Below are 27,045 nucleotides of genomic sequence, written 5' to 3' on the forward strand. Positions count from 1 at the left end.
TACTGGTTAGGTTTACCTGAAATAAAATATTGTGCCATGTAACAAGGGCAACAATAAACTTGAAGTCTGAGAGGTGTTTAAGTAATCCAAGTGCTTCTACCTTCGCAATACTGCCACTTGATCCTTTTAGAGAAGTGTCCTCAGAAATCTCCTCCAAAGCATCACACACATGAGACAAGTGGTACCGCAGAGGCGTTAGTGCATCAATTCGACTGGACCATCTTGTATCACTTAAGGGTTTTAATGTCAAAGCTGGAACATGACGGCGCAAAACATCCCATCGTCGAGTTGATGCCGAAAAAAACACATATGTTCGTTGAACCACATCGAAAAAAGTAGTAACCTCTACACAGCACGAAGCTGCATCGTTCACAACAAGGTTCAAAGTGTGTGAGCAGCATGGAACATAAAATGCACGTGGGTTGACATCTAAAATTCTCTTTTGAACTCCACTTTCTTTTCCTCTCATGTTGCTTCCGTTGTCATAACCTTGCCCACGAATATTCTCTACAGGCAAAGAAATCTCTTTTAACTTTTCTAAAACTACTTCCGTCATATACTCACCACTGGTACTTTCAGTGAGAGGCACAAATCCCAAAAAGTGTTCTTTTACAAGTACTTGATGATAACTAGATACTTCTGTTGAGGATGCCAGAGATGACTTTGGTAGTTCAACAAATCGAATAATAATTGTCATTTGCTCTACGTGACTAACATCTGGTGTGCAGTCTAAAATAATAGAAAAATATTTAGCCGTATGTACTGAGGACAATATATCTGCATTTATTGCATTAGCTAAAGTTTGAATCATCTCATTTTGTATATTTTTCCCTAAGTAATGAGTGTGCCTGTTGACATCACTTTTGATTTTTCTTAGATGCTCATTCATTATTGGGTCAAACATGGCCAAATATTCAATAAATTTTAAAAAATTTCCGTTGTCATTAACATCTAATTTTTCTGTCGTGCCGCGAAATGACAAGTTTTGGGACCCAAGAGTTTTGACGAGAGCAAACAGCCGTTCTAGAATTTTCTGCCAGTAAATTTCCTCTTGTTTTATTTTTTGTTCATAAACATTGTCAACAGTTAAATTTTTTTTAAGTGCTTTTTTCAGTGTTTTCCATTTTTCAAAGTTTTGAAGGTGATCATTTGATGTTTCGTGCGTTTCAAGGAGGGCCGACATATTGTGCCAGTCATTACAACCACTTTTGCCTAATGAAGAAGAGACATTTATGCCGCCAAACACCTTACAACAAAAACAGAAAACTTTGTCGGTAGATTTTGAGTATTGAAGATAGTCTCGGTACACATATTCACCATTTGGAAGCCTCCTTCTATAATGAAAGTCAGAAAATTTTCTGTTATTCACACCCTTCGGAAATTTTCCTTTTACTTGGTCAGGTCCATGCTCTACTAAAATGGTTCGTAAAGTTTGGCGATTAATATTTAGAGTGTCCCAAGACGCTGGATCAGCATAATCAAGCGTAACTTTGGGTGAGATTGAATTTTCCGGCAGTAATTCCACTGCATTATCTGTAACGTCAACGTCCATTTCAACGAAATTATTTTGAAATTCTTGCAGTTGACGTTCGTTGTTTTCTGCAGAAGTAGATGGCGGTTCAATAGCTGTTATCCTCCTAGGACATTCTTGAGGTTGGATCTGGATGATTCCCCCAGAAGTAGAAGGTGATTCAGTATCTGTTTTCTCTGTAGCATATTCTTGAGGTAGGAGCTGGTTGGTTTTTCCAGAGGTGGAAGGTGATTCATTATAACTTTCCTCCCTAAGAGTTGTGTCATTTGGTTTAATTAAATATTTTTCAAAAGACCCTTTAGCTTTTTTTGCTGACTCCTCTCTTTCCTGTCTTCTTTTCTTAAACCAAGAGCCCGAGTGTTTTCCTGACATCATATCTGGAAAGAAAACAATGATTGGATTAAGCTAACTTCATTTTGAAAAAATGAAAAAATTTTGAATGTCTTTACTCAAGATATGAAATTAGGATTACACCCCCAAGAAGCAAGGACTTCTCTTAAATAAAATTACATTAATAGCCTATTATTTTAATATTATTTATAAATACATTTAAAGTAGGCCTAATTTTGAAATCAATTTGATAGAAATTAGAAGTTAAAAAATTTTACAAAAAAATCCAATGGTCATTCTTGCTTAAAAAGTCAAGTTATACTGTTTTCAACAAAAAATAATTTGTTTTGATAAATATTTGGAAGCAAAATTAGAAATGTCCAGGTGGATTTCAAAACTAATAATTCATTCAACATTCATATTGTGTAATATTAAATAAATTAAACAACCACTCAGTTCGCCCAAATCCCAGAACAGCAGCCAGCATGACCAGCACTCAGCAGCCAGTTCCTAATCAATCACATCGGCATCGTAGGCGAAACAGAGGCAAGTGTTCACAAGGGGTTTTCTTTAAGTTATGATAATTAAACAATCTCAATTTTGATTTGATTTAGGCCTATATACAACAACAATATGACAATGGCCTATATGATATGATGACTGAAAAAAATTATAAATATGAAGAGTATAAGCTACTTACTTGTTAATTCAAACTTCCTTTTGCAGTTTTGTTATCGTAAATTAACAACTACTACTACTGTCAATCAATGCACAAACAAAGTCAACAACACTGCACTACTACACTAAACTGAAAAGTGAAAATGCATAACACGCAGCGCCCTAATGACAGACTAGTACTCTTATTCTGTTCACGCTATGACTGCTGGCTTGACTGAAGTGAAGAGTGTGGGGTTGCCGCGACCACTGCGCCACTAAGTAGGCTTACGCTCAGCGAGGTTGCCAAAACGAGTAATTAATGTTAACGTTAAGTTATAGTTTTGCGTTTTCTTATTTTATAAGACAACTAAAATAAAATATCCTTCACCTTTCATTACCCAGTGATTTTTCTGTCTCTGCGAGTTACACAACTACTACATGAGAAAGTACTACGTCCCTAATTTTGCGCCCTAGGCGGATTTTGCGCCCTAGGCGGCCGCCTAGTTCGCCTATATGGACGGGCCGGCCCTGCTTCGGTTACATATGGAATTTTTAGATCTGTGTGTAGAGTTTGGTTTGATACATACCATGGTGCATTAACTATTGCTCGAAGTATCTTGGATTGCGCTCTCTGGATAATCACAGTATTGGATTTGCTAGCACAGCCCCACAGTTCAATGCCATAAGTCCAGATTGGCTTTATCACTGCTTTATATATTAGCAATTTGTTTTCTATTGAAAGATGGGAATTTCTTCCAATGAGCCAGTAAAGTTCTTTGGTTTTTAGGTCAAGTTGCATTCTTTTCTTTGTTATATGGTGTTTCCAGTTGAGTTTATTGTCAAAGTGTAGCCCTAGATATTTGACTTGATTACTTTGTGGTATTTTTATTTGATTGATGGTTACTGGTGGGCAGGTTCCAGTCCGGAGAGTGAATGTTATATGGGATGATTTTGTTTCGTTTACCTTAAACTTCCACTTCTTCAGCCATATTTCAAGTGAGTTTAGATGCTCTTGGAGATTTTGTGTTGCTGCAATAGGATCGTCATGCTTGGCAAAAATAGCAGTGTCGTCTGCAAATGTCCCGATGGTTGTTTTATCATTTGTAGGCAAGTCATATGTATATAGTATGTACAATAATGGTCCTAGTATGCTCCCTTGTGGTACGCCAGAGTGAATAGGCTTGTATTCCGAGACTTCTTCATTAACTTTTACTTTAAACTGCCGTTCGTGTAGGTAGGCTCTCAGTAGGTTGTAGTAACTTGCTGGAAGAATTCTTTTTATTTTGCATAACAAGCCTGGATGCCAGACTTTGTCAAAAGCCTGACTGATGTCTATAAAGGCTGCTGTGCAGTACTGCTGATTTTCAAGTGACTGGTTAATGGCGTTGACTATGCGATGGCATTGTTGTATCGTTGAATGGCTTTGTCGAAATCCGAACTGATGATCTGGGATCCAATTTTGTGGATTTATTTCTGCATTTATTCTGTTTAGGATAAGTCTTTCAAGCAACTTGGAGATTGTTGGTAATAAGCTGATAGGCCTATATGATGAGACATCTAGAGGGTTTTTGCCAGGCTTTGGTATCATAATTATTTGTCCAATTTTGAGTGCTTTGGGCCAGTAGTCACATCTAAGTATTGCATTGAATATGTGCAGTAGTTTAACTATGCCCTTTTTGGGTATTTCTTTTAACATTTTTGCGGTTATCAGATCTTCGCCTGGTGCCTTCTTTGGGTTTAGGGTGGCAATTACGTCTCTAATTTCTTTTGGAGTAAATAGTTTTATTCGGTCCTGTATCTGTAGTGGTTCTTCTAATATTTGGTTCGCTTCTGGTACTTGGTCGTCATTTAGTGGAGTAAAAACTTCTGCTAAATACTCGGCAAATAGGTCAGCCTTTTCTTTATCACTTTTTGCCCATGGTCCTGGTGGTGTTGAATTTTTACGTATTGGAGGTAATGCTGTTATTGGCTTTCTCTTACTTTTTATGGGCTTCCATATAGAGTTGTCTTGTCTTGAAAGATTGGTGATATAATTCGTAAATGACTCATTTTTGACTTCTTGCAGCTTTGATTTTAATTTGTTGCTGATGCGATTGTATCTTGTTCTGCTGTCTGGTGTGTGTGTTCGTTGCCATGCAGATCTGGCCTTTCTTTTTTCAGCTACCAGTTTTTTTATTTCTAAAGGTATATTACTTATGTTTCTGTTGGGACTACTTTGTGGGGTAGCTGATTTAGCTGCATACTGTAGTATGTTTATAAATTTGTTATAGTCCTCTTCTATTTCTTCCGGTTTTTTCAGCCTCGTTGTTATTTCGATAGTATCGTGAATTATTTGTCGGTAAGTGTCCCAGTTTGTTTTATTGTTGTGCAGGTGGAGTTTTGGTTTTTTAGTGATAACTGTTGTACTTACCGTTGCTATTATTGGGCTATGGTCAGTAGTTAGGTCATAGCTTGGTGTTATATCTGTATAAGTTATACCGATACTGTTTGTTATGAAGAAGTCCAATAAATCTGGTTTTTTGTTGGGATCGGTCGGCCAGTATGTTGGTGTTCCCGTTGAGATAAATGAGTAATTCTTATTTTGTATAACATGTGCCAGTTCTCTGCCTTTTGTTGTTATAAGTCGTGACCCCCACAAGGTATGCTTGCTGTTGTAATCTCCCCCAGCAATGAATTTTGGTCCTAAAGTTTGGAAAAATTCTTCATAGTGTTCTCGTTTTAGATTATGGCGAGGAGGGCAGTACACAGCTGTTACGTTGACATTATATGGAAGTGCTTCAACGCTTACTGTCGTTGCTTGTATGTGTTCTTCTTTGTGCTTCAGTAGTTCATGATGTTTAATATTTTCTTTGATGAGTATTGCTGTACCTCCGTGGGCTGTGCCGTCAGTATGCTCAGTATGATATAGTTTATATTTAGGTATGTTAAAATAAGTTCTGTTTGTGAAGTGTGTTTCACTAATTAAAAATATGTCAATTTTATTTATGTCTAGAAATATTTTCACTTCTTCTGTATGGCTTGGAAGGCCGTTGGCATTCCATTGGGCTATTCGAAGAAACTTAGCCATTTATTTCATTTTGTTCATAAGCATGGTAAGCATGTTGAGGACCATGCTATTTTGTTGGATTAGTTGGTTGAATAGATTCTTGAATTCTTCCAAAAACTTGTTTAACACAGTGGTTGTATCTTCTGTTTGGTTGCGTTTAGTTACTTCAGCATAGCTCATGCCCTGGGGCAGTGGATTGGATAGTTGTTGTGTGTTTCTTGTGTATATATCATTTGTGTAGATTGCTGATGGGTTTTGATGCTCTCCATTGTTTTTATTGCTTCCTTTGGTAAGTTTCTTATAGTGATCACATCCCTTGTAATTGGCTGGGTGGCCTCCATTGCATAACGCACATATGGCTGGCGTCTCCTTTGACTTTTTGCACGTGGTGGTATTGTGTGAGCCTCCGCATTTTACACAGACGTATGGTTTATTACAATATGATTTGGAATGTCCATATTGTTGGCATCTCATGCACTGTATTATACTGTTTTTTTGAGTTCGTGGAGGTTCTATGTGTACTACTCTGTTCTGTAGGCCTGTTATATTATAGACATCTTTGTTGTTTTGCGCGGGTTCTAAATCTACAAAGAAGAGATTAAGTGGTTCTTTGGTTTTTTGTTGTTTTACATTAACTATGTTTCTCACTTTGTGCCCTAACTGAGATAGCTCACTTTTTATGTCATCAGTATTGGTTGAGTGATGTAAGTATCTGATCACGATTCTGTAGGCTCGTTCTTCTTTTAGTTGGTACGTGTGATGGTATATATTTTTTTCCTTGAACTCCTTAACCAATTTTCGGTATATTTCTGGTGTTTCACAATTTATTTTGACAACGTTGTTTATTAAACTTTTTGTCTGGTATTCTTCTTTTTTGGCTATTTCCTCTAATTGCTTTGTCATCTCTTTGAAATCCTGTACCCCGTGTACAAATATTGGTGGAGGTTTTGGTATTTTGTTGGTTTCGACGTTTCCAATATTTTCTTCTGTTTCTTTCGACAGCGGTTGGAATCGGTTACCTGTTTCAATTTCGCTTGGATTTGGTTTGTTGTTATGTATTTTCTTTCTTTTATTGCTTCCCATGACTTGCCAAGCGTTTTTACTGTTTGTCTGATTTTCTTCTTCATCTTCGCTGGTTGATGTCATATAGTGAGTTTCTCTGTCTTCGATATTTGCACTATTTTTACTTGATGTCGGCATTTGCTGCTGAACTGGTTGAGAGCTGAACTGGTTGGTATTTACTGTCTGTATAGGAGTTGTATGATACTGTTGTTGCATAGTTGGCATATTCATGTTCATTGCATTTTCTGGTTGCTTCATCATTGTTGGCTGCCACTGTAGTTGGTTATTGGTTGCTTGTGGTATTTGTAAATTTATTGGATCACTCTGTATGTTTTGTTGTTGATAAACTGGTTGTCCATTTCTGAACCCAATAAGATTCCCCGAAGGGAACATATTGTTTTGTTTTTCTCACTTATTGCTAATGGGTTTTTTTTTATTGTTGTTGATAAGATAATTAGAATTCTTAATCACCGGTTTTTCGGAGCGCTTTAACGATGTTTACACCTCGATGGCCCAGCGACGACTGTGATATTCAAACAAATGAGAAGCGTTGAAAAGTCCTATTTTATGAACAATAATATTATTATATTACTGATTCTGATTACTACAACACCTAGAGTGACTCACAGCTTAAATTCTGAAATGATGCAGTCACTAGCTCAATATTGATTAGAAAATAATTACATACTGATACTGAAAGTAAGTTACTATACGTCTTCTAACATAGCACAAGCTATATGTTTTGGGTTTTTAATGTACCATACTTAAATACCTTGAATTATTTTATGTATGATTTTGATATCAGCTAAAATGATAAAGCAAACTTTTAAATAAGAATGAGAAAATAAACACAAGGCAGTGAACTATGATTGCTAATATTTTATACATCCTTCTTTATTATCAGTTACAGTTGGGGTACTATTTATGTTATTTTTTAATGTCACAAATTTTCAATAACATTCAAATCTGGTGACTGGGCTGGTGTTTTAATGACATTTCAGCACTTATAAAGCAACCAAATATGAACCCGATATAACATAACATATCGATACATTTTTGGCAAAGTAATGTAAGTGACATTTTATGTTTTTCCATTAAACTAAAGCTATTATTGTTTAGAAGGTACTGCCAAAGTGTAATAAGCCTAGAATTAATTCAAACATAATATGTCTAGGCTTACAACACTCCGGCAGTACCTTCTAAACAATAAGAGCGTTTGTTTAATGGAAAAACATGATTCGCCAAAAATGTCACTTACGTTACTTTGCCAAAAATGTATCGATATATGTTTTGAAAATCCACAAGGAAGAACTTCCTGTAGTTGGCTGTATACCATTAATTACAAGTGAAATTTAATAAAAAATTTTCTTCTTGGTAAATGGTATATTAGTTTAAAAAGCCCTAAAGGGCTACAAACATGTGAACAAAACATTTTCGCTCTGTAACAAGAGCATCATCAGTGTTACAATAACATGGTGAGCCAACCAAAAAAAAAATACAAAGGTCAAAGCCCTTTAAAAAGGAGACAAAAGTCTTATATAAATAACTACATTTGAAAAATCCAAAGGATGGATAGAAATTCCTAAGGATACGGCCCTAAAGCAACATATGACTCCCACACGTTGTAAGTGGGTCAAAAGGTAATTAGGTCATTATGTTATATTGTTGCCTGCCACCTCTTAACTATGCTGATGATGCTCTTGTTACAGAGCGAAAACGTTTTGTTCACATGTTTGTAGCCCTTTAGGGCTTTTTAAACTAATATACCTTTTACCAAGAAGAAAATTTTTTATTAAATTTCACATATATGTTTTGGATCAATGTCCTGATAAAATGGGTAATTATCATCGATACGTAATTTTTGAGCACTAGCAGTGAGACGATGTGTTAGTATATCCAAATATATGTATTGGTTCATATTACTGTTAATAAAATGCATGTTACGTACTCCTGCAGACAACATACACCCCCACATCATCACTCCACCTCCTACGTGCTTTCATTTTTTTTAGTTTTAGTTCTTTAGTCTATCGGACCCAAACAAGTTTATTTTCATCAGCAAATATTACTGAATTCCAAAAGTTACAATCTTTGTTAATATGCTCCCTAGTGAACACAAATAATGTAATATGCCCATTTCTTTGGCTGATAGAAGATTTATTTCTTGCAGTTCATGTAGATTATTCTTTTGTAATATCCTAAATAATTAAATTTATTTCAAAGGTTTATTAATATTTATGTATGGTATACTTGAAACCCAAAACAGCTTATGCTATTTTAAAAGACTTATACTAACTTACTTTCAGTATGTAATTTTTTTCTAATACATATTGAGCAACTGACACAAGCTAGTTTTATAGAGCTTTTCATTCACAGTCATTTGTTTCGAGCGTCTGTCATATGTTGAATAATCCCTGTATATTAATATTACAGTCGGAAAAATGAAAGAATACCCATGAACGAACATATAAAACACGCTGTATTTTCCTGTCACCGTGTCACAAAGAAAATTGTCCAGTGCAAGTACATGTAACAATAATTATTACATGTACTTGCGTTGGCCAATTTTTTGTGTGACACGGTGACAGGAAAATACAGCGTGTTTTATATGTTCGTCCATGGGTATTCTTTCATTTTTCCTACTGTATACAACATATGACAGAAGCTCGAAACAAATGACAATTGATGAAAAGCCCTATTGAGTAGTGACTGCATCATTTAAGCTGTGAGACACTGTATATCAGTGGTGGCTTCGCTACATATTAAAATTGTTTTGTTGATCTTTCCTTCCTTGCTTTCTTTAGCGTGCATACTAAACAAGTTATTTATGTACAGCAGCTTTTGTAGCCAATGGTTACTCTTGTTTGTTTTCTAGATTTTTTCTCATCAGGACTTCTGATTGCTTTTTGGTTTGTTACTTTCTACCTTCTACAATTCAGAGACAGAGTTTGGGGCTTATTATTCGTCCAAGTGTTGGAATGCTTGTGGGTTTTGATATATATGTACCAACTACCTACTAGGTTTAGGTTGAAAGGCTAAGGATTTGGTTGTGATAAATATTGTGGGATAATTGATTGCATTTGTGTGGATAAACCTGGCATCTGTTGATTTTGATCTTGGTAGTCCATCTTGAGCTGTGCCATTAGCACTAGGAAATAACTTTGTTGATATGACATATATCATTTACTTGATATCCAGTTTAAAAATACAGCACACCATTTTTAAATCCCTTTTTAACATCACTGCACTAGTAGTAGGATTGTTTCTGGTTTGTTAGTCAAAATAAAACACTTGTTTTATTTATTTTGGCCACTCATAATATTAATAAAACTAATTATATTAATTATCAGTGTAATAATAATTGTAAATCTTCAAATATACAATAAGGTTTAACTAAAAACGCACTAAAATAATTTACATTTTAAACTTATTCACAGCCGAATGTTGCTAACTGCACCAATAGCTATTAAAAAATCTGAAATTCAAATCTGATATATTTGGATCATTTCTTCTTATATCTGCAATAAGAAATTGACCATCTGCATAATATAATACAGCAAAAAGTAATGGCTGTCAGTTCCTTTATAATTTCTATAGTATCCCTTCTGAGAGGTTGAAAGTTCACCATGTTTCCATCCATAGCTTCTAGACAATGTGAAAACTGCCATTTGCTATTAAATTTATTGCTAATTTAGAAAAATTATATGCAATTGTCGTGGAAAAGCTTACCCTTTTTAATGTGAGCCCTGTGCCTACATAGCGTAAAGCAACAATTAATCTGTAAAGAACAATATTGTTTAAATATAAATACATAGGTTAATTTAATTGATTAACTACTGTTAATTCAATCTTTGATTCGTACCTGTTCGCACTGTTGATGCTTTCACTCATAGATGTATTTTTCCCAATGTCTTCTTGTACACAATTTAGTTTGGACCACAAACCATACATACTCATAGACGTTTCACGACCATGTTAATCGTTCGGATCGAATTAACGCCATCTCTTGATTGGAATGGGAACTAAATTGACAAATTTTAATTACATGGGAATTTCAAATTATAAATTTTGCGGGATTTTTGATAAAATTTCGCAGGAAATTAAAACAACAGAAAGACAATTCAATGTTTTATTCAATGTTTTACTGAAAACTTCAAATATTCCTATTTGTTTTCAAAATGCTAAACACTACTGCCATGTGTCACGTGAAAGCACTGATGTGTAATATTGAGTTGAATGAAAATTTTTGAAAGAATCTTGTAGGATGATTGTTTAGATAAATACCTTATAATCTTTACACACTTCCAAAAATATATAGGCCTGAAATGTTGATGACACACTTGTCTATTGGAATAAACTGTTTCAGGATCTATTATACCTATTGGTTTTTTAAATGTGGAGAAACACAACACAGGATGATCATAATATGATCAATGTAAACTAAAAATTCTACTCATAAAAACGGAGAGGAGGTTAATACAATTGATTAAAATTGTGATTAAATCTAATTAAAAACGTAACACCACTATAATCAAATAATTAAGTCACAAACTGTAAAATAAAAAGTAAACAAATTAATTTAATTGTCAACTGTCAGTTGTTAAATATGACAAGAGAATTGACTGACAGCGACATCTCTGGATTGGAATGGTAACTAATTTGCTGTCTTGACCTTGACAATTTACGTGAAACGTCTATGAGTATGTGTGGTTTGTGGTTTGGACAACATAAAGTTTAGGGCAACCGCCATGCAACAGCATGAATTTTGTGAACAGTGTTGCCATATCTGTTTATAATTTAGACATGAATTTAGACCTTGTTTAAAATGTTTTTTTTTGTAATTTAGATGTTTATTTCATAGGTTAGTTTGTTCATTTAAGTTAGTTTCTTTTTATTACTATTTAGTATTTTAGATATTTTATTAGTTAGAGTTTACAGTCTACAGTTTAAGTTAGTTACTTTTTATTACTATTTAGTATTTTAGTATATTTTATTAGTTACAGTTTAGAAATCTTCACATTGTTAAGTGTTTCTATTAACTATTGCCACTATTGATTTTTATATAATTTTAATGCTTTTAATATATTTTCTGATTTATATCTAACATTTGTTTTTGATTTTTAAATTATATATCCTGTTATTCAATTATGAATTTTAGATGTTACAGTAAGAAATATTTTATAACATGGCAACACTGTCAGTGTTTTTAGATTACCTCAAATGTCAACTACAAATTGGTTATGTTTGGTTGCCCTAAAATTGATGTTGTCCTTTAGTTTTTATTAGGGCTTTCATTTCATGGAAAAAGTCCAGCTAGCCTACATTCTTTCTTTTCTATTTTTTCTGCCTGATATGCTCGAACAGTGGTAATAGGTGCCCTACTTAGTACTTGACAACAAAGTAAAGTCACAACTCCCTTCAGCACTCCTCACTCCAGCCTTTTCATTTCATTTTCAATTTTCATTGTGTGGATTAGATTAAGTTCAAACAAGTTAGACAACTCTTAATACAGAAAATTTGATCAAACTAGACTGATCGTGAGAACACCGATTTTTAGAATTTCAACAAACTGCAATTGTGACGTCACTTTGACGTACTTCCTCTCGTACGTCAAGTTTGCTCAAACTGTTTGATCAAATTATTTGATGGTGAGACGCGGCCTTAGGCCAAAGTGACAGTTAGTGACGTCACATCCTGAGTGTTCATTGTGGATAATAATGAAAAATTTTAATTTTAAATAAAGTACAAACAAGTTAGACAATTCAATACAAAGAATTTGATCAAACTAGACTGATAGTGAGAGCACAGATTTTTAGAATTTCAAAAAAACTGCAATTGTGACGTCACTTTGACGTACTTCCGGAGTTTGCTCAAACTGTTTGATCAAATTATTTGATGGTGAGACGCGGAAGACTCATGTTAAAACGTCCTTACAAAATCTGACAGCGTGCCACGTGACTCTAAGTAGAGCGGAGACGCACGGAGCCAATAAACTATGACTTAAATAAACATAAACATGATACATTAGGTGCGTTCGCGGGTACAGTTGACAAATTGTCGCCGACAATTTCTAACCTCACTTAATATAAATAATACCGTTAATAGATAAATATACAAGGTATCTTGGTATACAAGGGACTAGTCGGCGACAAATTAGCAGCAAAACGCATGCGCACTTTAAAATGATATAAATAATATCGTTAATAGATAAATATACAAGGTATATTTACCTAGTATAATTTAATAATTAGTTATTAATATTAATTAAAAGTAAATATACCTTGTATATTTATCTATTAACGGTATTATTTATATTAAGTGAGGTTAGAAATTGTCGGCGACAATTTGTCAACTGTACCCGCGAACGCACCTTATAAATAAAGTTATTGTTATTTATAGTATCATGAACATAAACAGTTTCGTATGGGTATTCGAGAGAACCACACGTATACGTACATCGGCCGGTGATATCGAGTGCTTAATAGTTGATTTTGGACATTATTCAATTTACATATTACCGATAATTATTAGTTTCAAAGTATTAAATAGTAAAAATCAAGTTAAACAATAATTATTCATAGGGTCTATTGAATAAAAAGAAGGGACTTCATTAAGTTGGAGAGTCCGAGAAGTTAGCCACATGAAGGCTGCGTCTCACCATCAAATAATTTGATCAAGCAGTTTGAGCAAACTCCGGAAGTACGTCAAAGTGACGTCACAATTGCAGTTTTTTTGAAATTCTAAAAATCTGTGCTCTCACTATCAGTCTAGTTTGATCAAATTTTTTGTATTGAGTTGTCTAACTTGTTCGTACTTTATTTAAAATTAAAATTTTTCATTATTATCCACAATGAAAACTCAGGATGTGACGTCACTGCTCAAACCAGTTTGATCAAATTATTTGATGGTGGGACGCGGCCTTTAGATTTTCATAGAACGTTGAATTGAAGTTTGACCGTGTTGCCATGTGATTATAATGTAATGTATTATATGTTGCACGCTTCAAATATACAGAGAAAGCTTCGAAAAGTACCTTTTTACATTATTCTATGGATTTTGATATTTTTTAATTTATGTAAAATACGAACGACTAAATATTTGTTGTTTGTTTAGATATTAATTGCAGTTATAATTACTAGAAATTTTTTTGTGGCCATTGCTTTGATAGATTCCTGGAGAGATTTGGCAACAGAGTCAGAACGTTTAAATTTGCGTTTGCCAGATTGCACAGATGTTCCGCAGATATACATTTTATGACTTTCTTTTTATTATATTATATTTCTTTTTATTATTGTATTATTTGGAATTAATGTACCTGAATACTGAAATGCTCTTAGTTACTGCAAAGTGTTCACTTCGTCAGTACGCTATCTTGTGTTTATTTTGTATTTTTTAAATATTAAAATGCCTACAACTATTGTATCACGTGAAAGACTATCCTTTTACCCATATAAATAGCTACAACTTCCATTTTAGACAAATTATTTTTCCTAATACATAGTACTGTGGACTTGTGTATCTGTATTTTCAGTTGCATATATTCTGGGGCCTGTTATTATCACAGCTTTTTAATATTTCTGTGGACTTGTATATCGGTGTTTTCAGTTGCATATATTCTGGAGTCTGTTATTTAAATTATATTTAATATCTTTAATCAATATTTAGAGTTTTTTCGATGGCGTTTCGAGTTCAGGTGAAAAGATGACATGTAATAATATTACTAGATAATCTGTAATAATTATTGTATTGGCGACCTTATTATTTATACAAAGCTTATTTTTATATAGATAATAATAAACTAAAAGTATATACCTAGTAATAAAATCTTAAAACAGCAGAATTTTACTTATTTTACACTTTTTAATTAGAGAAATTTAAAATTTTTTCTCGTTATTTTATCTACATAAGTAATGTTTTCCATGTTAATAAATAAATTAATAGAGAGTTTTTGTGCACACAAATACGTAAACGTAACCCATCTTTTTGACATATACGCTTGCGCATTAATGGTTGAACTCCCGTATCTCGATGCGTATTACCTAAAGTAGCGCTCTGATACGTACGTGAGAACGCATCCCTATCGAGACGAAAGTCACCGAATGCACACGAGGATCTTGCCCGATTGGCGATTACCTACCAATGGCTACCAAATGAACATTTCATCAGCGTACTACCCGTTTATAAATATTTAAGGTTTTATTGGTTATTGGTTTAGTCTAATTGAGTAAAATTATTCTGTGTTTGTAATTGGAAATTGGAACTTCATAATAGATTTAAAATTTTATTGTTTTCAAGTTGTCTATTAATAAAGCAAAACAAACAAATCTTGTATTAATTTAAGAAATACTGTGATCACCACAATTAATAACTTGATAAATAAATGACCTAATTTCTGTAAAATTTTCAAATAAATATGAACAAACTATTTACATTATACTGGAATTCTGATGTAGGTACAATAATTTACAACTAAAAAGTAGGTATAAACAAAAATTAAAAAATTTTAACCTAAGGAAAAATAATATTTTTATATTTAAATAGAAGCAATAAAAACCATACAATTTCATCATTCATTTATCTTTTTTTACATTTGTATATTAATTGTATATTGTGTGAACATTGTTTTATTTTTTTAATGTCAACGGAATTTAAAAATTACTTTACGATTTGCTTTACGTTACGTTAAGCCAGTCACAAAAACTACCTATTTTAACGTTCATCCTCTACGACACGTTAGTGGCTTTACGTATACGGAGATGCGTACGTTACGTAGCAACAAAAACTCCCTAATAACACATGGCAATACTGTCATGCCTTCATTTACTTATATCTGTAGCTAACTTCTGGGACCCTCCAATTTAATGTTGCCCCTTTATTTAATTACTATTTAGTAAATACTTAAATACGAGGAAGTAAAAGCAAATACTTCTTTTTATTCAATAGACCCAATGTAGAGAACCAATGACGCTCATGGCATGGAACTGTCACAGATACCTGACAAAACTTCTTGTCTGTGTTTGACACTTTAAGGCCGCGTCCCACCATCAAATAATTTGATCAAACTGGTTTGAGCAAACTGAAGGCCCCGTCTCACCATCAAATAATTGACAGTTATTTGATCAAACTTGACAGTTAGTGACACAAACTATACATACTAACTGTCACTTTGTGTCACTAACTGTCAAGTTTGATCAAATAACTGTCAATTATTTGATGGTGAGACGGGGCCTTCACCATCAAATAATTGACAGTTATTTGATCAAACTTGACAGTCAAACTTGACTAGTGACACAAACTATACATACTAACTGTCACTTTGTGTCACTAACTGTCAAGTTTGATCAAATAACTGTCAATTATTTGATGGTGAGACGGGGCCTTTAAAGTGACAGTTAGTGACGTCACATCCTGAGTGTTCATTGTGGATAATAATGAAAAATTTTAATTTTAAATAAAGTACAAACAATAGACAACTCAATACAAAAAATTTGATCAAACTAGACTGATAGTGAGAGCACAGATTTTTAGAATTTAAAAAAACTGCAATTGTGACGTCACTTTGACGTACTTCCGGAGTTTGCTCAAACTGTTTGATCAAATTATTTGATGGTGGACGCGGCCTTTAGAGACCTTGTAGGTACTGTACTATGGTCACAGAATATATGGTTATTTCTTCTGTGCTATGGTGTGACACGTGACACTTGTCAACTGTTGTTTTGCAAGTTACAAGGAAGTAGGTTAAACTAGGTTTTCATAATATTTATTTGTGGGCTGTAAGTAGATTAGGAAATATTTAATCCATGGGATTTAAATTAAAATAAACAATGAATAGACCAAATAGAACAACTGAGGATATGCTTTGGTATCATGGAAGACTAAGTAGAGAAGAAGCTGAGAAAATTCTAACTCAAGGTAACAATGACAACAGGTTGATATAAATTGTGGTATAAGGATGGATTAGTGTGAAAACCTCGTATCTCATTAAATTACAATTTTACAGGAGAGGTAAAAAACTGATTTTCTGCATAATATAACCTAAAAACAAAAATTACGTTATGTATTTTTAATTCCAGCACATTGAGACAAATATCTGATATTAGCACAGAGCTAAGAGTGTTAAATGTTGCTATTAAATTGGAAATACAAATATTAACTATGAAAAACACGTAAATATCCTTGCAGTATATAGAGCCTTTGCCCAAGTAACTATGATAACCTCCTATATCTTGATATACGTGTTTTTCATCTCAAATGAGGTTGTGTTTATTATTATTTATGAAGTTTTCATTTTTCATAGCTTATTGCACACCTCCAAATACTAGGTCGATACAATACAAATCTTTTGATTTAAGGTTCATAAAATGTTCCTATATGCCGGACTACCTTTTGTTGTTCACAAAAAACATTTCTGCAAGTCGAATCTCTCAAACAAACACTCCAAATTAAGTACCAAATTCTTGGTTATAAATATACGTGGTATTCACACTAAATCAAGAGAGCAATTGATATACGTGGTTTCTTTTTTCAGCTGTAGAAAATAGTCTAGTGTATTTAGAATTTTTCTAACAGTTGTAAATTGTAAGATACAAGGTTTTCAAACTAAAACCACCAAAATGTCATTTTCGAAAAAAAAAATGAGATGCGAGGTTTTCACACTAAGCCATCTAAAAGTAATAATGATTTTAGATGAGAAGAAGGATGGTTTATTTCTTGTGCGTGAAAGTAATACTTCAACAGGAGATTATGTTCTTTCAGTTTTCCATAATAATCAAGTTAGTCATTTCCAAATTAGAAGACATGCTGAAGATGCTTTTTTCTCAATTGGTAATAAATTTTTAATTTAACATTTTAACCTTATATAATTTACTGATTTTTAATATTTTATGGGAAAACTTACAGTTTAGGGTAATGTAAGCTAAAAATATTGACAGTGTTGCCAAATTATAAAATATTTAAAGATGAAGTAGTTTTCAATCATAATAGCAATATTAATGATATTTAAAAATATTAAAATATTACTAAAAGATTTTTAAATTGAAAACTTATTGGTCCATCTCCTTGGTAACACCTCCATGGCTTCTAAAATTTGCAAGCCAGATGGATGCTGAAGCGAAGAAGACAAGAGGGAATTCAAAAACTTACAATTCACGACCCCGTCTGTTCAGCTGGTAAATTCCAACAGAAAATGGGCCTAGTTACTCAAAGAAGTAACAACCAATATAAAAATGGAATTTTTATTTTATTTTTATAAAATATTTCTTACTGTAACATCTAAAATTCAAAATCCGATAAGAACACAATATTATAATTTAAAAATCAAAAACAAGTTAAGGTTAGATAGGAATCAGAAAATAAGTAGAAACATTGATAAGATCATGTAGACACTATATTAAAAGCATTCAAATTTCGTCATTTTCAAGAAATTGTCGATAATGGCAGTGTTGATTGTCTGTGCTAGTTTTTATTGATTTCATGTGATTGGAAGTCGTTTAAAAATTTCGCTATTTCGCCAGTGATTTGTGTAGTATTTTCTTCACTGGTCAAAAGAAAATTTATACATATTTATAGTGGTTATACAATACTGTTTTTGAACATATTTCTATCACTTTTTGCAATAAAAAGTGCAAAAACAAAACAATAAGCAAAACAGCTGATAACAGTTAATCACTTTATGGTTTTCTGTTATAGTCCAGGAGATAACTTATAATTTGTGACCTAGGCTGATTGATTCGCTGTAAATGGCTGACATTTGTTACTGCTGCAGGGACAAACTTGGGGATAAGTATGTCGCTTGTGACAGTTGTCATGTAGTCTCACATCCAACTGAAGATTGCACAGGATTAGCCGCCTCTGAACTTCGTGCAGTTATACTGCAGAAAAGAACTCTTATCTATTTCTGCAATGAATGTCGCTCTTCTTTTAAAAGTGTACCGAAGATTTTACGTGAAATGGAAAGCCTTAAAAAGGAAGTCACTACTTTAAAATGGGACATCTCTAAACTCAAGGAAAAAGCATCCTTCTCGATGGAGGAAGTAACATATGAATTACACGAACGTCAAAAGAGATCAAACAATTTACTCATATTTAATCTTTCTGAACCAAACAATACTCCTGAAGACGTTGAACAAGTGAAAAATATTCTATCTACTGCTGATGATTCTGTTAAATTGGATGGTATGAAAATACCATAATATTTTTCTCAGGAGATTATTTGATATAGGGTTTGATGTTTCGGCTGTAGGTTGGATCAAAAGTTTATTGTCAGAGCGTAGACAGATGGTCAAAATAGGTGCTTTTAAATCGGATGCAATATTTTTTTTAACCCATTTATTTACAATCTGTAATAATGATTACAATAAGTAAATTGTTTAACAATTAAAAGAGACTTGCAGGAGACTGTCCAGTGACAATAACCTATGAAATCATAATTTTAGTACTTAACAAAATTATTTGTGACTAATAAATAAAACCCTATAAATAAAACTCTAATAAATAAAATATTTTTGAAAATTTAAAATCTTGTTCGTAGATCGCTTGGAGTGTGGCGCTTTAGCCTTCTGTTTGCCTGGGGTTTCATGAGGTTCTTCGCTAGCATGTTGGGGTGGTTTTGTAGTCGGATGTCGTATTTTTGGGCGTAACTGGCAATTTCTTCTTTGGCTGTCTTCATTTGGAGATCACGATTGATATGTTCATTGGGCATGTACCACGGTGCATTTGTGATAATGCGTAAGGTTTTCGATTGGAATCTCTCCAGGATGTCGATATTGGATCTCAACGCAGATCCCCACAGTTGGATACCATAGCTCCATATTGGCTTAATCACTGCCTTGTATACTAAAAGTTTATTGTACAAACTCAGTTGTGACCTTTTTCCTATCAGCCAGTACATTTTATTGAGTTTTAGACCCAACTGTTTTCTTTTAGTGAATATGTGTTTCTTCCACGTTAATCTGCGTTCCAAGTGCATACCTAGGTATTTTACATCATCCTTTTGTTGTAGTACTTGATTATTTAATGAGACGGTTGAGCACGTATCTTTTCGATTAGTGAACATTATATGTATTGACTTGCTTTCGTTTACTTTAATTCGCCATGTTTGTAACCAGATATTTATTCTGTCGAGATTTGTCTGGAGCAGTTGCGAGGCGATGTACGGGTTTGAGTGAGCTGCAATGATCGCTGTGTCATCTGCATATGTGGCTGTGATGATGTTTTGGCTTGTAGGAAGATGTGCTGTGTAGAGTAGGTAGAGAACTGGTCCAAGGACACTACCCTGAGGTACTCCAGCTTTGATTGGATATAAGTTAGTGCACTGATCTTTAACTTTTACAAGGAAATGGCGGTCGGAGAGATATGACTTGAGGATTAGAAAGTAGTTGAGAGGAAGGACTTTTCTTATTTTGTATAGCAGGCCAGTGTGCGAGACTTTATCAAAAGCCTGCGAGACATCCAAAAAGGCTGCAGAGCAGTATTGCTTCTCTTCTAAGGCTTTGTTTAGGGAATTGCAAACTCGATGAATTTGCTCGGTGGTAGCATGTTGTTGTCTAAATCTAAACTGGTGGTTGGGTATTAGCTGCTTTTCCACGAGGATTGGCTGTAATCTGTCTAGTAAGAGTTTTTCAAAAACCTTTGACATCACTGAAAGTAGACTGATAGGTCTATAGGACTTAATTTCTTCTACAGGCTTGCCTGGCTTGGGTATTAAGATGATTTGTGCCACTTTCCACAAAAGGGGATAGTAACCAGTTCTTAAGATTGCGTTAAAAATCTGTGTCAAATATTGCACTCCTTTCTTAGGAAGTTCTTTTAAAATTCTTGCAGTGATTAAGTCGAACCCTGGGGACTTTTTCGGATTCATATCTGTTTGGATTTTGTTGAAAACTTGTTTGGCTGTGAATTTCTCCAACGGTGCTTCTAGTTGGTATGGATATTCTAAATACAATTGAATATTATCTTCTGCATCAGAGTTGTTGTTTTGGGCATGTGGTTGGAACACTTCCTCCAGGTATTTGGCAAAGACTGTAGTTTTTTCGTTGTTACTTTTAGCCCATCGTCCGTTACTGGCCCGTATAGGCGAATTAGAGAGTTGTGGTCTGTTAATCTTTCGTGTTGCCTTCCATAGCGAGTATTCGGAGGTTTCCGTGGCAGATAGATTTTGTAAATATCGTTTTATGTCATTGTTTTTATTGTTGTTTAACAAAGTTTTTAGCCGCGCTGTAGCTTGGTTTAATCTATTTTTATCCTGGGGTGCGCGGGTTCTTTGCCATACTTTCCTTAGTCTTCTTTTTTCTGCGATTTTTTCTTTTATTTCGTTGGGTAAATCTTTGTGTATGATTGTTCTAGGTTGTGTAGGTGTTGACTGCCAGCCAGCTTCCTGAATTATCCTATTTAATTGATTTACTGCTTCGTCAATTTCGCCATCCGATTTTAGTGGGATGTTTAGATCCAGTCTCTCATCAAGGATAGCCCGGAATTTAATCCAATTGGTATATTTACTACTTAGATATGGTAGAGGTTCTGTTTCGATGATATTCGTGGATATCATGACCAAGACAGGAGAGTGGTCGGATGAAAGATCGAAACAAGATTGTGCTGTCTGGGATTCGAGTGGTATTCCTTTCGTCACACAGAAATCAACCAAATCTGGAATTTTGTTTGTGTCTGTGGGCCAATATGTGGGTTCGCCAGTAGATATGTATTTAATGTTGTTGGTTTCCATTGCCATGTATAATTGCCGACCTTTCGGGGTTATTAGCCTGGATCCCCAGTGAGTGTTTTGCGTTATAATCGCCGCCTGCTAGAAACCTGTTTCCAAGTGTGTTGAAGAATTCTTGGTATTGATTTTTGGCTATAGTATGTCGTGGTGGACTATATATTGCAGTTACTGTTAAGGGACCGTTCCAGTCTTCTATGCTAATACTTGTTGCTTGTATATAGTCTCTTTTAAACTTATTTAACTCGTGGTGTTTTATCGATGACTTAATTATGATTGCAGTTCCTCCATGTGCAGTGCCATCTGGATGTTTGGTGTTATATATTGCATAGTTGGGAATTCTCAGATAGCTTCTATTTGTAAAGTGTGTTTCAGATATTAACATTATGTCAATGTTGTGTATTAGTATAAAAGCTTTAACCTCTTGAGCATGATTTGTTAGCCCGTTGGCATTCCAAATAGTTTTTAAGAATTTGATCATTTTGTTAATTTAGTGACGACGGTGGTGAGAAGATTTAACAGTGTACCCATTTGTTCCATCAGGACTTTTAACATATTCTTTAATTCAGCCATGTCATTTGAGGCGGGAGTATTGGTAGTAGTTACTTCTGTTTGATTTGTATTACTATTCGTAATTTGTTGTGAGTTATTAACGATTTGGGCGTAGGTAACTCCTGCTTGGACATGTTGTGCATGATTAATTGGCATGCTAGGCCTGGGTCTGATCGTTGGGAATTTTTTCGTTTGCAGCTCCTTGTATACCCTGCAACCTTTGTAGTTTGCGGGGTGGTCTCCCTCGCAGAGTACACACTTGACGTTGGCACTTCTTTCTTTATTAGTACATTGCTCTGTTGCATGATCCCCTGTACACTTTACACATCCTGGTCTAAGGTGGCAGTATGACTTGGTATGTCCGTTTCGTTGACATCTAGAGCATTGTGGTATCTCTCTTTTTTGGTACGGTGGTTCAATTTTAATCTTATGGTTTAATAGGAACTCGATGTCATATATATTTGTATTATTATCAGAAGGTTCCAGGTCGACGAAAATAGTGATAGCTGATCTTTAGTTTTAGGGTGTTTGATGTTCCAAATGTTTCTAACAGTGTGGCCTTTCTCTTCTATTTCCTTTTTTATAATATTTTTGTCCATCGAGTAATGCATGTTCTTAAGAACAACCCTGAAACTGCGCTCGTTTTTTATTTGATAAGTATGAAACTCTGTCTTTTTTTCCGATAGGGCTTTTGTTATTGTACTATAGTAGTCAGCAGATTTTGGCTGAAGTTTAACTTGATCGGAGCTAAGAACTTTTAATTCGTAATTATTTTCAGCAATTTGGTTTAGTAATTCGATAAGTGGGGGTATGTGTTTAACCCCCTTAATAAATATTGGAGGCGGTTTGGTTATTTTCTCTTTTTCACTTGTGCTTTCATTGTCATTTATTTCATCATCTTTTGACTCGCTATTTAGTGCCTCGAATCTGTTAGAAGTGATAGTCGGTCGGCGAGTTCAGCCAGTAATCGTTTATTTTTGTTTGCTTTACAATTCTTTTGTCTGGACTAGTTCGATGCCTTTTGTTGGAGTTTTCGACTGTTTTCCATTCGGTTTGATTTAATGAGGTGGAAGGTGGGTTAGTATATTGGGGTTGCTGTAAGGGTTGAGAGTAAGGTGTGTTTAATGGTTGAGAAATTTGCATATTACCTTGTAATTGTTGATCAGTGCACATTTGGTATTTTGGAGCGTACGCCACTGGCTGCTGGATAGAACCCATTGCGTTGTATTGCATCGGTTCGGTAGATTGCAGAATATTCTGATTTATCGCCGTCGAAGCGGAATCCATTTTCGTTTTTTGGGTCCCATTAACAATCGTTTAATTTGTTTCACCACAAAAACTGGATTTTTATTTTTGTATTTATATTTAACTAAAGATAAACAGACTGGTAATATCGACTGTCTCGTTCGAAATTCAAACAAAGACTGGATGCAATATGTATAACTTCTGGTGTTCCCCAAGGGGGCACTGTTCCCCAATGTTTTTCAATCTGTTTGTGGACTCAATTTTTGATTGTTTTGAAAACAGTGAAGGTCTCGCTTTTGCTGATGATTTCAAAGCCTACAGAATAATGAATTGCCAAACTGATCAACAACTGCTGCAGGACGATCTTGACAGATTAACGCAGTGGTGTCACATTAATAAATTAAACCTAAATACTTATATCAAAATGTTGTCTAATTAGTTTTTTTAAGGGTTCCAGAAAATATGACACTTCTTACGAACTGTGTGGGCAACCATTAAAAACTGTATCAAAAATAAAAGACTTGGGAGTAATTTTCGACAAAAATTTAACATTTGTCGATCATATTAACTCTGTCACAATACAGTCATCCAAAATGTTGGGTTTCATCGTGAGAAATTGTAGACATTTTTCTGTTGACACTGTCAGAAGCCTTTACTCTTCATTAGTCAGATCTAAACTTGAGTATGGATCAGTGGTGTGGTCTCCTTACCAAGCTGTCCATAAATATACTGTAGAAAAGGTTCAGCATAAGTTTCAACGATTTTGTGGATTCAAATTATATATTGGGATATCTGATCATAATTATTCAATTCTGGAAAAACAACTGAATTTGAAAACACTTTCAGAAAGGAGAATCTGTGCTGGATTAAATTTTTTGCATAAAATTGTTACAGGGAAAATTGATAGTGCTGAATTGTTGGAGTCGGTTAACATTGAGATTGTCACACGAAATAGGAGACATAACTACTCTTCTTTTCATATACCCTATCATCGAACAAATTATGGTATGAATTTGCCTAGAGAAAGATACTCGAGATATGTTAACCAACTTCATTTGGAAATATTTGGTATGTCTGAGAGTGGGTTCAGGGCTCAATTTAATAGAATCAATTTCATAGAATCAATTTCATAGAATAATTAATACTTTAGTTTAGTGTAAAACTTTAATTATAAATTTAGGGTTGTAATGTTAATTGTTGGTTGTTTGAACATTGTTGCAGGTTGAATTATTTTTGTTGTTTTTTGATTATATTTTTTTCTCAATCTATTACATACATCTTACATTTTACTATTTGTTAATTGTAACTGTTAATGGGGTTTTCCCGTAATATTAATAAATAAAAAAAATAAATAAAATGGTACGTTTTGGCAAGAAAAACAAAAATGGGCATCGACCACTCAAATTAATATTATCTTCAAATGAGGATGTTCATTTGATAATTAAAAACAAGATAAAGGTTAGTCGAGAGAAAAAGATCTTCATATCTCTTGACCAAACACCTACTCAACGGAAACTGTTTGACACCGTCAAGACTGAACTACTAGCCCGTCAAGATGCAGGTGAACAAGATCTAATAATTAAATATATCAATAACGTACCAAAAATTGTCCAAAGGAACCAAAAAAACCACTAAACCCGGGCAAGCTATCTCTTTATTACCAAAACGTTAGAGGACTCCGTACCAAATTAACTGATTTAAGTATTAATGTGTCAAACTGTGTCTACGATGTAATCATTTTTACAGAAACTTGGCTTACTGCCGATTTCAATGATGCTGAACTTGGATTGACAAATTACAACATTTTCAGACAAGATCGTACACCTGAATCTAGCAAATTTGTAAGAGGAGGAGGAGTTTTAATAGCCACTAAGAAGAAATTTTCCGTAAAAATTATTCCGTCAGATTCCTCCATTGAGCAACTTTTTGTTCACTTGTGTGGTAAGTTTATCTTGGGAGCATTGTATATTCCACCAAAGTCTACACCTAACAAGTACCAAGTGCACTTCGATCAGCTTATTAGTATAGGTGAACAATATTCAAATTCTAAATTATACCTCTTTGGTGACTACAACCTGCCATCAGCTGATTGGAAACTTGAAGACTTTTGCTCATCGGCAACTGCTAAACCTAATACATCGTTTGCAGAAACGGAGACGATTGGTGTTATCTCATATATGTGTGCTCTTCATAATCTATTCCAATCAAATAACATTGTCAATTCTAGAGGCGCTATTCTAGACCTTGTTCTCTCATCAGAAGAGCTTGTGATAACCTCGGCAGTTGATATATTGATTCCTCCAGACTTATATCATCCTCCACTTGAAACTATCTTACAGCTACACTTTGATCAAAACACTACTGCAGGTGATGGTGAATACTACTATGATTTTCATAAAGCTAATCTTCCTTGCATTTATCAATACTTAGAAGCAATTGATTGGGACAGTCTTATAAGTGATAAAGAACTTTCCGAGATGATAGGTACTTTCTATGATATTCTTTACTGTGTGCTTAATATGTATGTTCCATTGAAAAAAGTTTGTACAAATAAATTTCCTGGTTGGTATTCTAGTGAACTTACACAATTAATACGTGACAAAAAGACTGCCCATTTAATTTACAAGAGTAACAGGTCTCCTGAGAATTATGCAGGTTTTAGTCAACTTAGAGCTCAGTGCAAAATTTTATCAAAAAATTGTTATGCTAATTATATACATTCAACTTAGATCTCGATCCAAGCTAATCCAAAAAATTTTTGGAAATTTGTAAACTGTAAGAAAGAAAATAATAGTATGCCTGTCTCAATGTCACTCAACAATACACTAGCCTCTAATGGCAACGATATTGCAAATTTATTTGCTAGCCATTTCTCTTCAGTTTTTAGTAATAAAACTCTTAAGCATAATGACAATTTAATACAGTCTAAGGTCTGTGTATCTTCCTATATTATACCAATTTCAAAAATATACGAAAAACTTTCAACTCTTAATGTCAATAAGGGACCTGGGCCAGATGGTATTTCTCCCATTTTTCTTAAACGATTCTCTTTTATTCTGTCTCGGCCGCTTTATCATATTTTTAATAAATCCCTTCAGTTGGGGGAATTTCCTGACTTTTGGAAACTATCCTATGTCACTCCAATTTACAAAGCAGGTAATAAAGCTGACATAACGAATTATCGTCCTATTTCTATTCTCGGCACAATTCCCAAGGTATTTGAGAGTATTGTTACTGATTACCTTAATTATGACTGCTCTTAGATACTAAATTCTCAACAGTTCGGATTTTCTTGTGGTAAATCAGCAGAACTTAGTTTGTTGCTTTATGTTGATACCTTGTCTGAAGCTTTGGAGAGGGGGTTGCAGATTGATTCAGTGTATACTGACTTCTCCAAGGCTTTTGATAGGGTGAACCATGATCTTTTGTTACATAAGCTCAAATTATATGGCATAGAAGGTTCTGTGTTGAAGTGGTTGGGCAGTTACCTAACAAATAGAACACAGCAGGTTAGGGTTAATCATCATTACTCCAACACTTTTCTGTTAACCTCTGGTGTACCTCAGGGCTCTCATTTGGGTCCACTTTTTTTTAACCTGTATATTAACGACATCGTCACCTGCTTCTCTAACACTTCTGCTCTCTTATTCGCTGATGATCTTAAATGTTATCAAATCATTAATAATCAAGATGATGCAATATCACTGCAATCAGATTTAGATAATTTAGCCAACTGGTGTCTTGATAATGGGATGGATTTGAATGTCAACAAGTGTCACATTATCCGGTTTTGTCGGAATCATCATTTATCAGTATTTAATTATACCATAAATGATCAATTATTGGATACGGTAGACTCAATTAAAGATTTAGGTGTTGTTCTTGATTCCTCTCTGAGCTTTAACCATC

General features: G+C 34.1%; 1 protein-coding gene across 3 annotated transcripts in view; it reads left to right on the plus strand.

Annotated features, from left to right (window-relative positions):
• Positions 1–16,244: 16,244 nt before the first annotated feature.
• Positions 16,245–27,045, plus strand: part of LOC126893375 (tyrosine-protein kinase Shark) — a 183,595-nt gene continuing 172,794 nt past the window's right edge. Inside the window, exons 1-2 of one of the 3 annotated variants that reach the window (XM_050663485.1) lie at positions 16,245–16,538; positions 17,313–17,450. In XM_050663485.1, coding sequence (XP_050519442.1) covers positions 16,451–16,538; positions 17,313–17,450 — 226 coding nt within the window. In that variant the 5' untranslated portion in view covers positions 16,245–16,450. The remainder of the gene's footprint in view (positions 16,539–17,312; positions 17,451–27,045) is intronic. The other 2 variants (XM_050663486.1, XM_050663484.1) reach the window with 2 other exon arrangements.

Source organism: Diabrotica virgifera, chromosome 10, assembly GCF_917563875.1.
Source record: "Diabrotica virgifera virgifera chromosome 10, PGI_DIABVI_V3a".
NCBI classification, from domain to species: Eukaryota; Metazoa; Arthropoda; class Insecta; order Coleoptera; family Chrysomelidae; genus Diabrotica; species Diabrotica virgifera.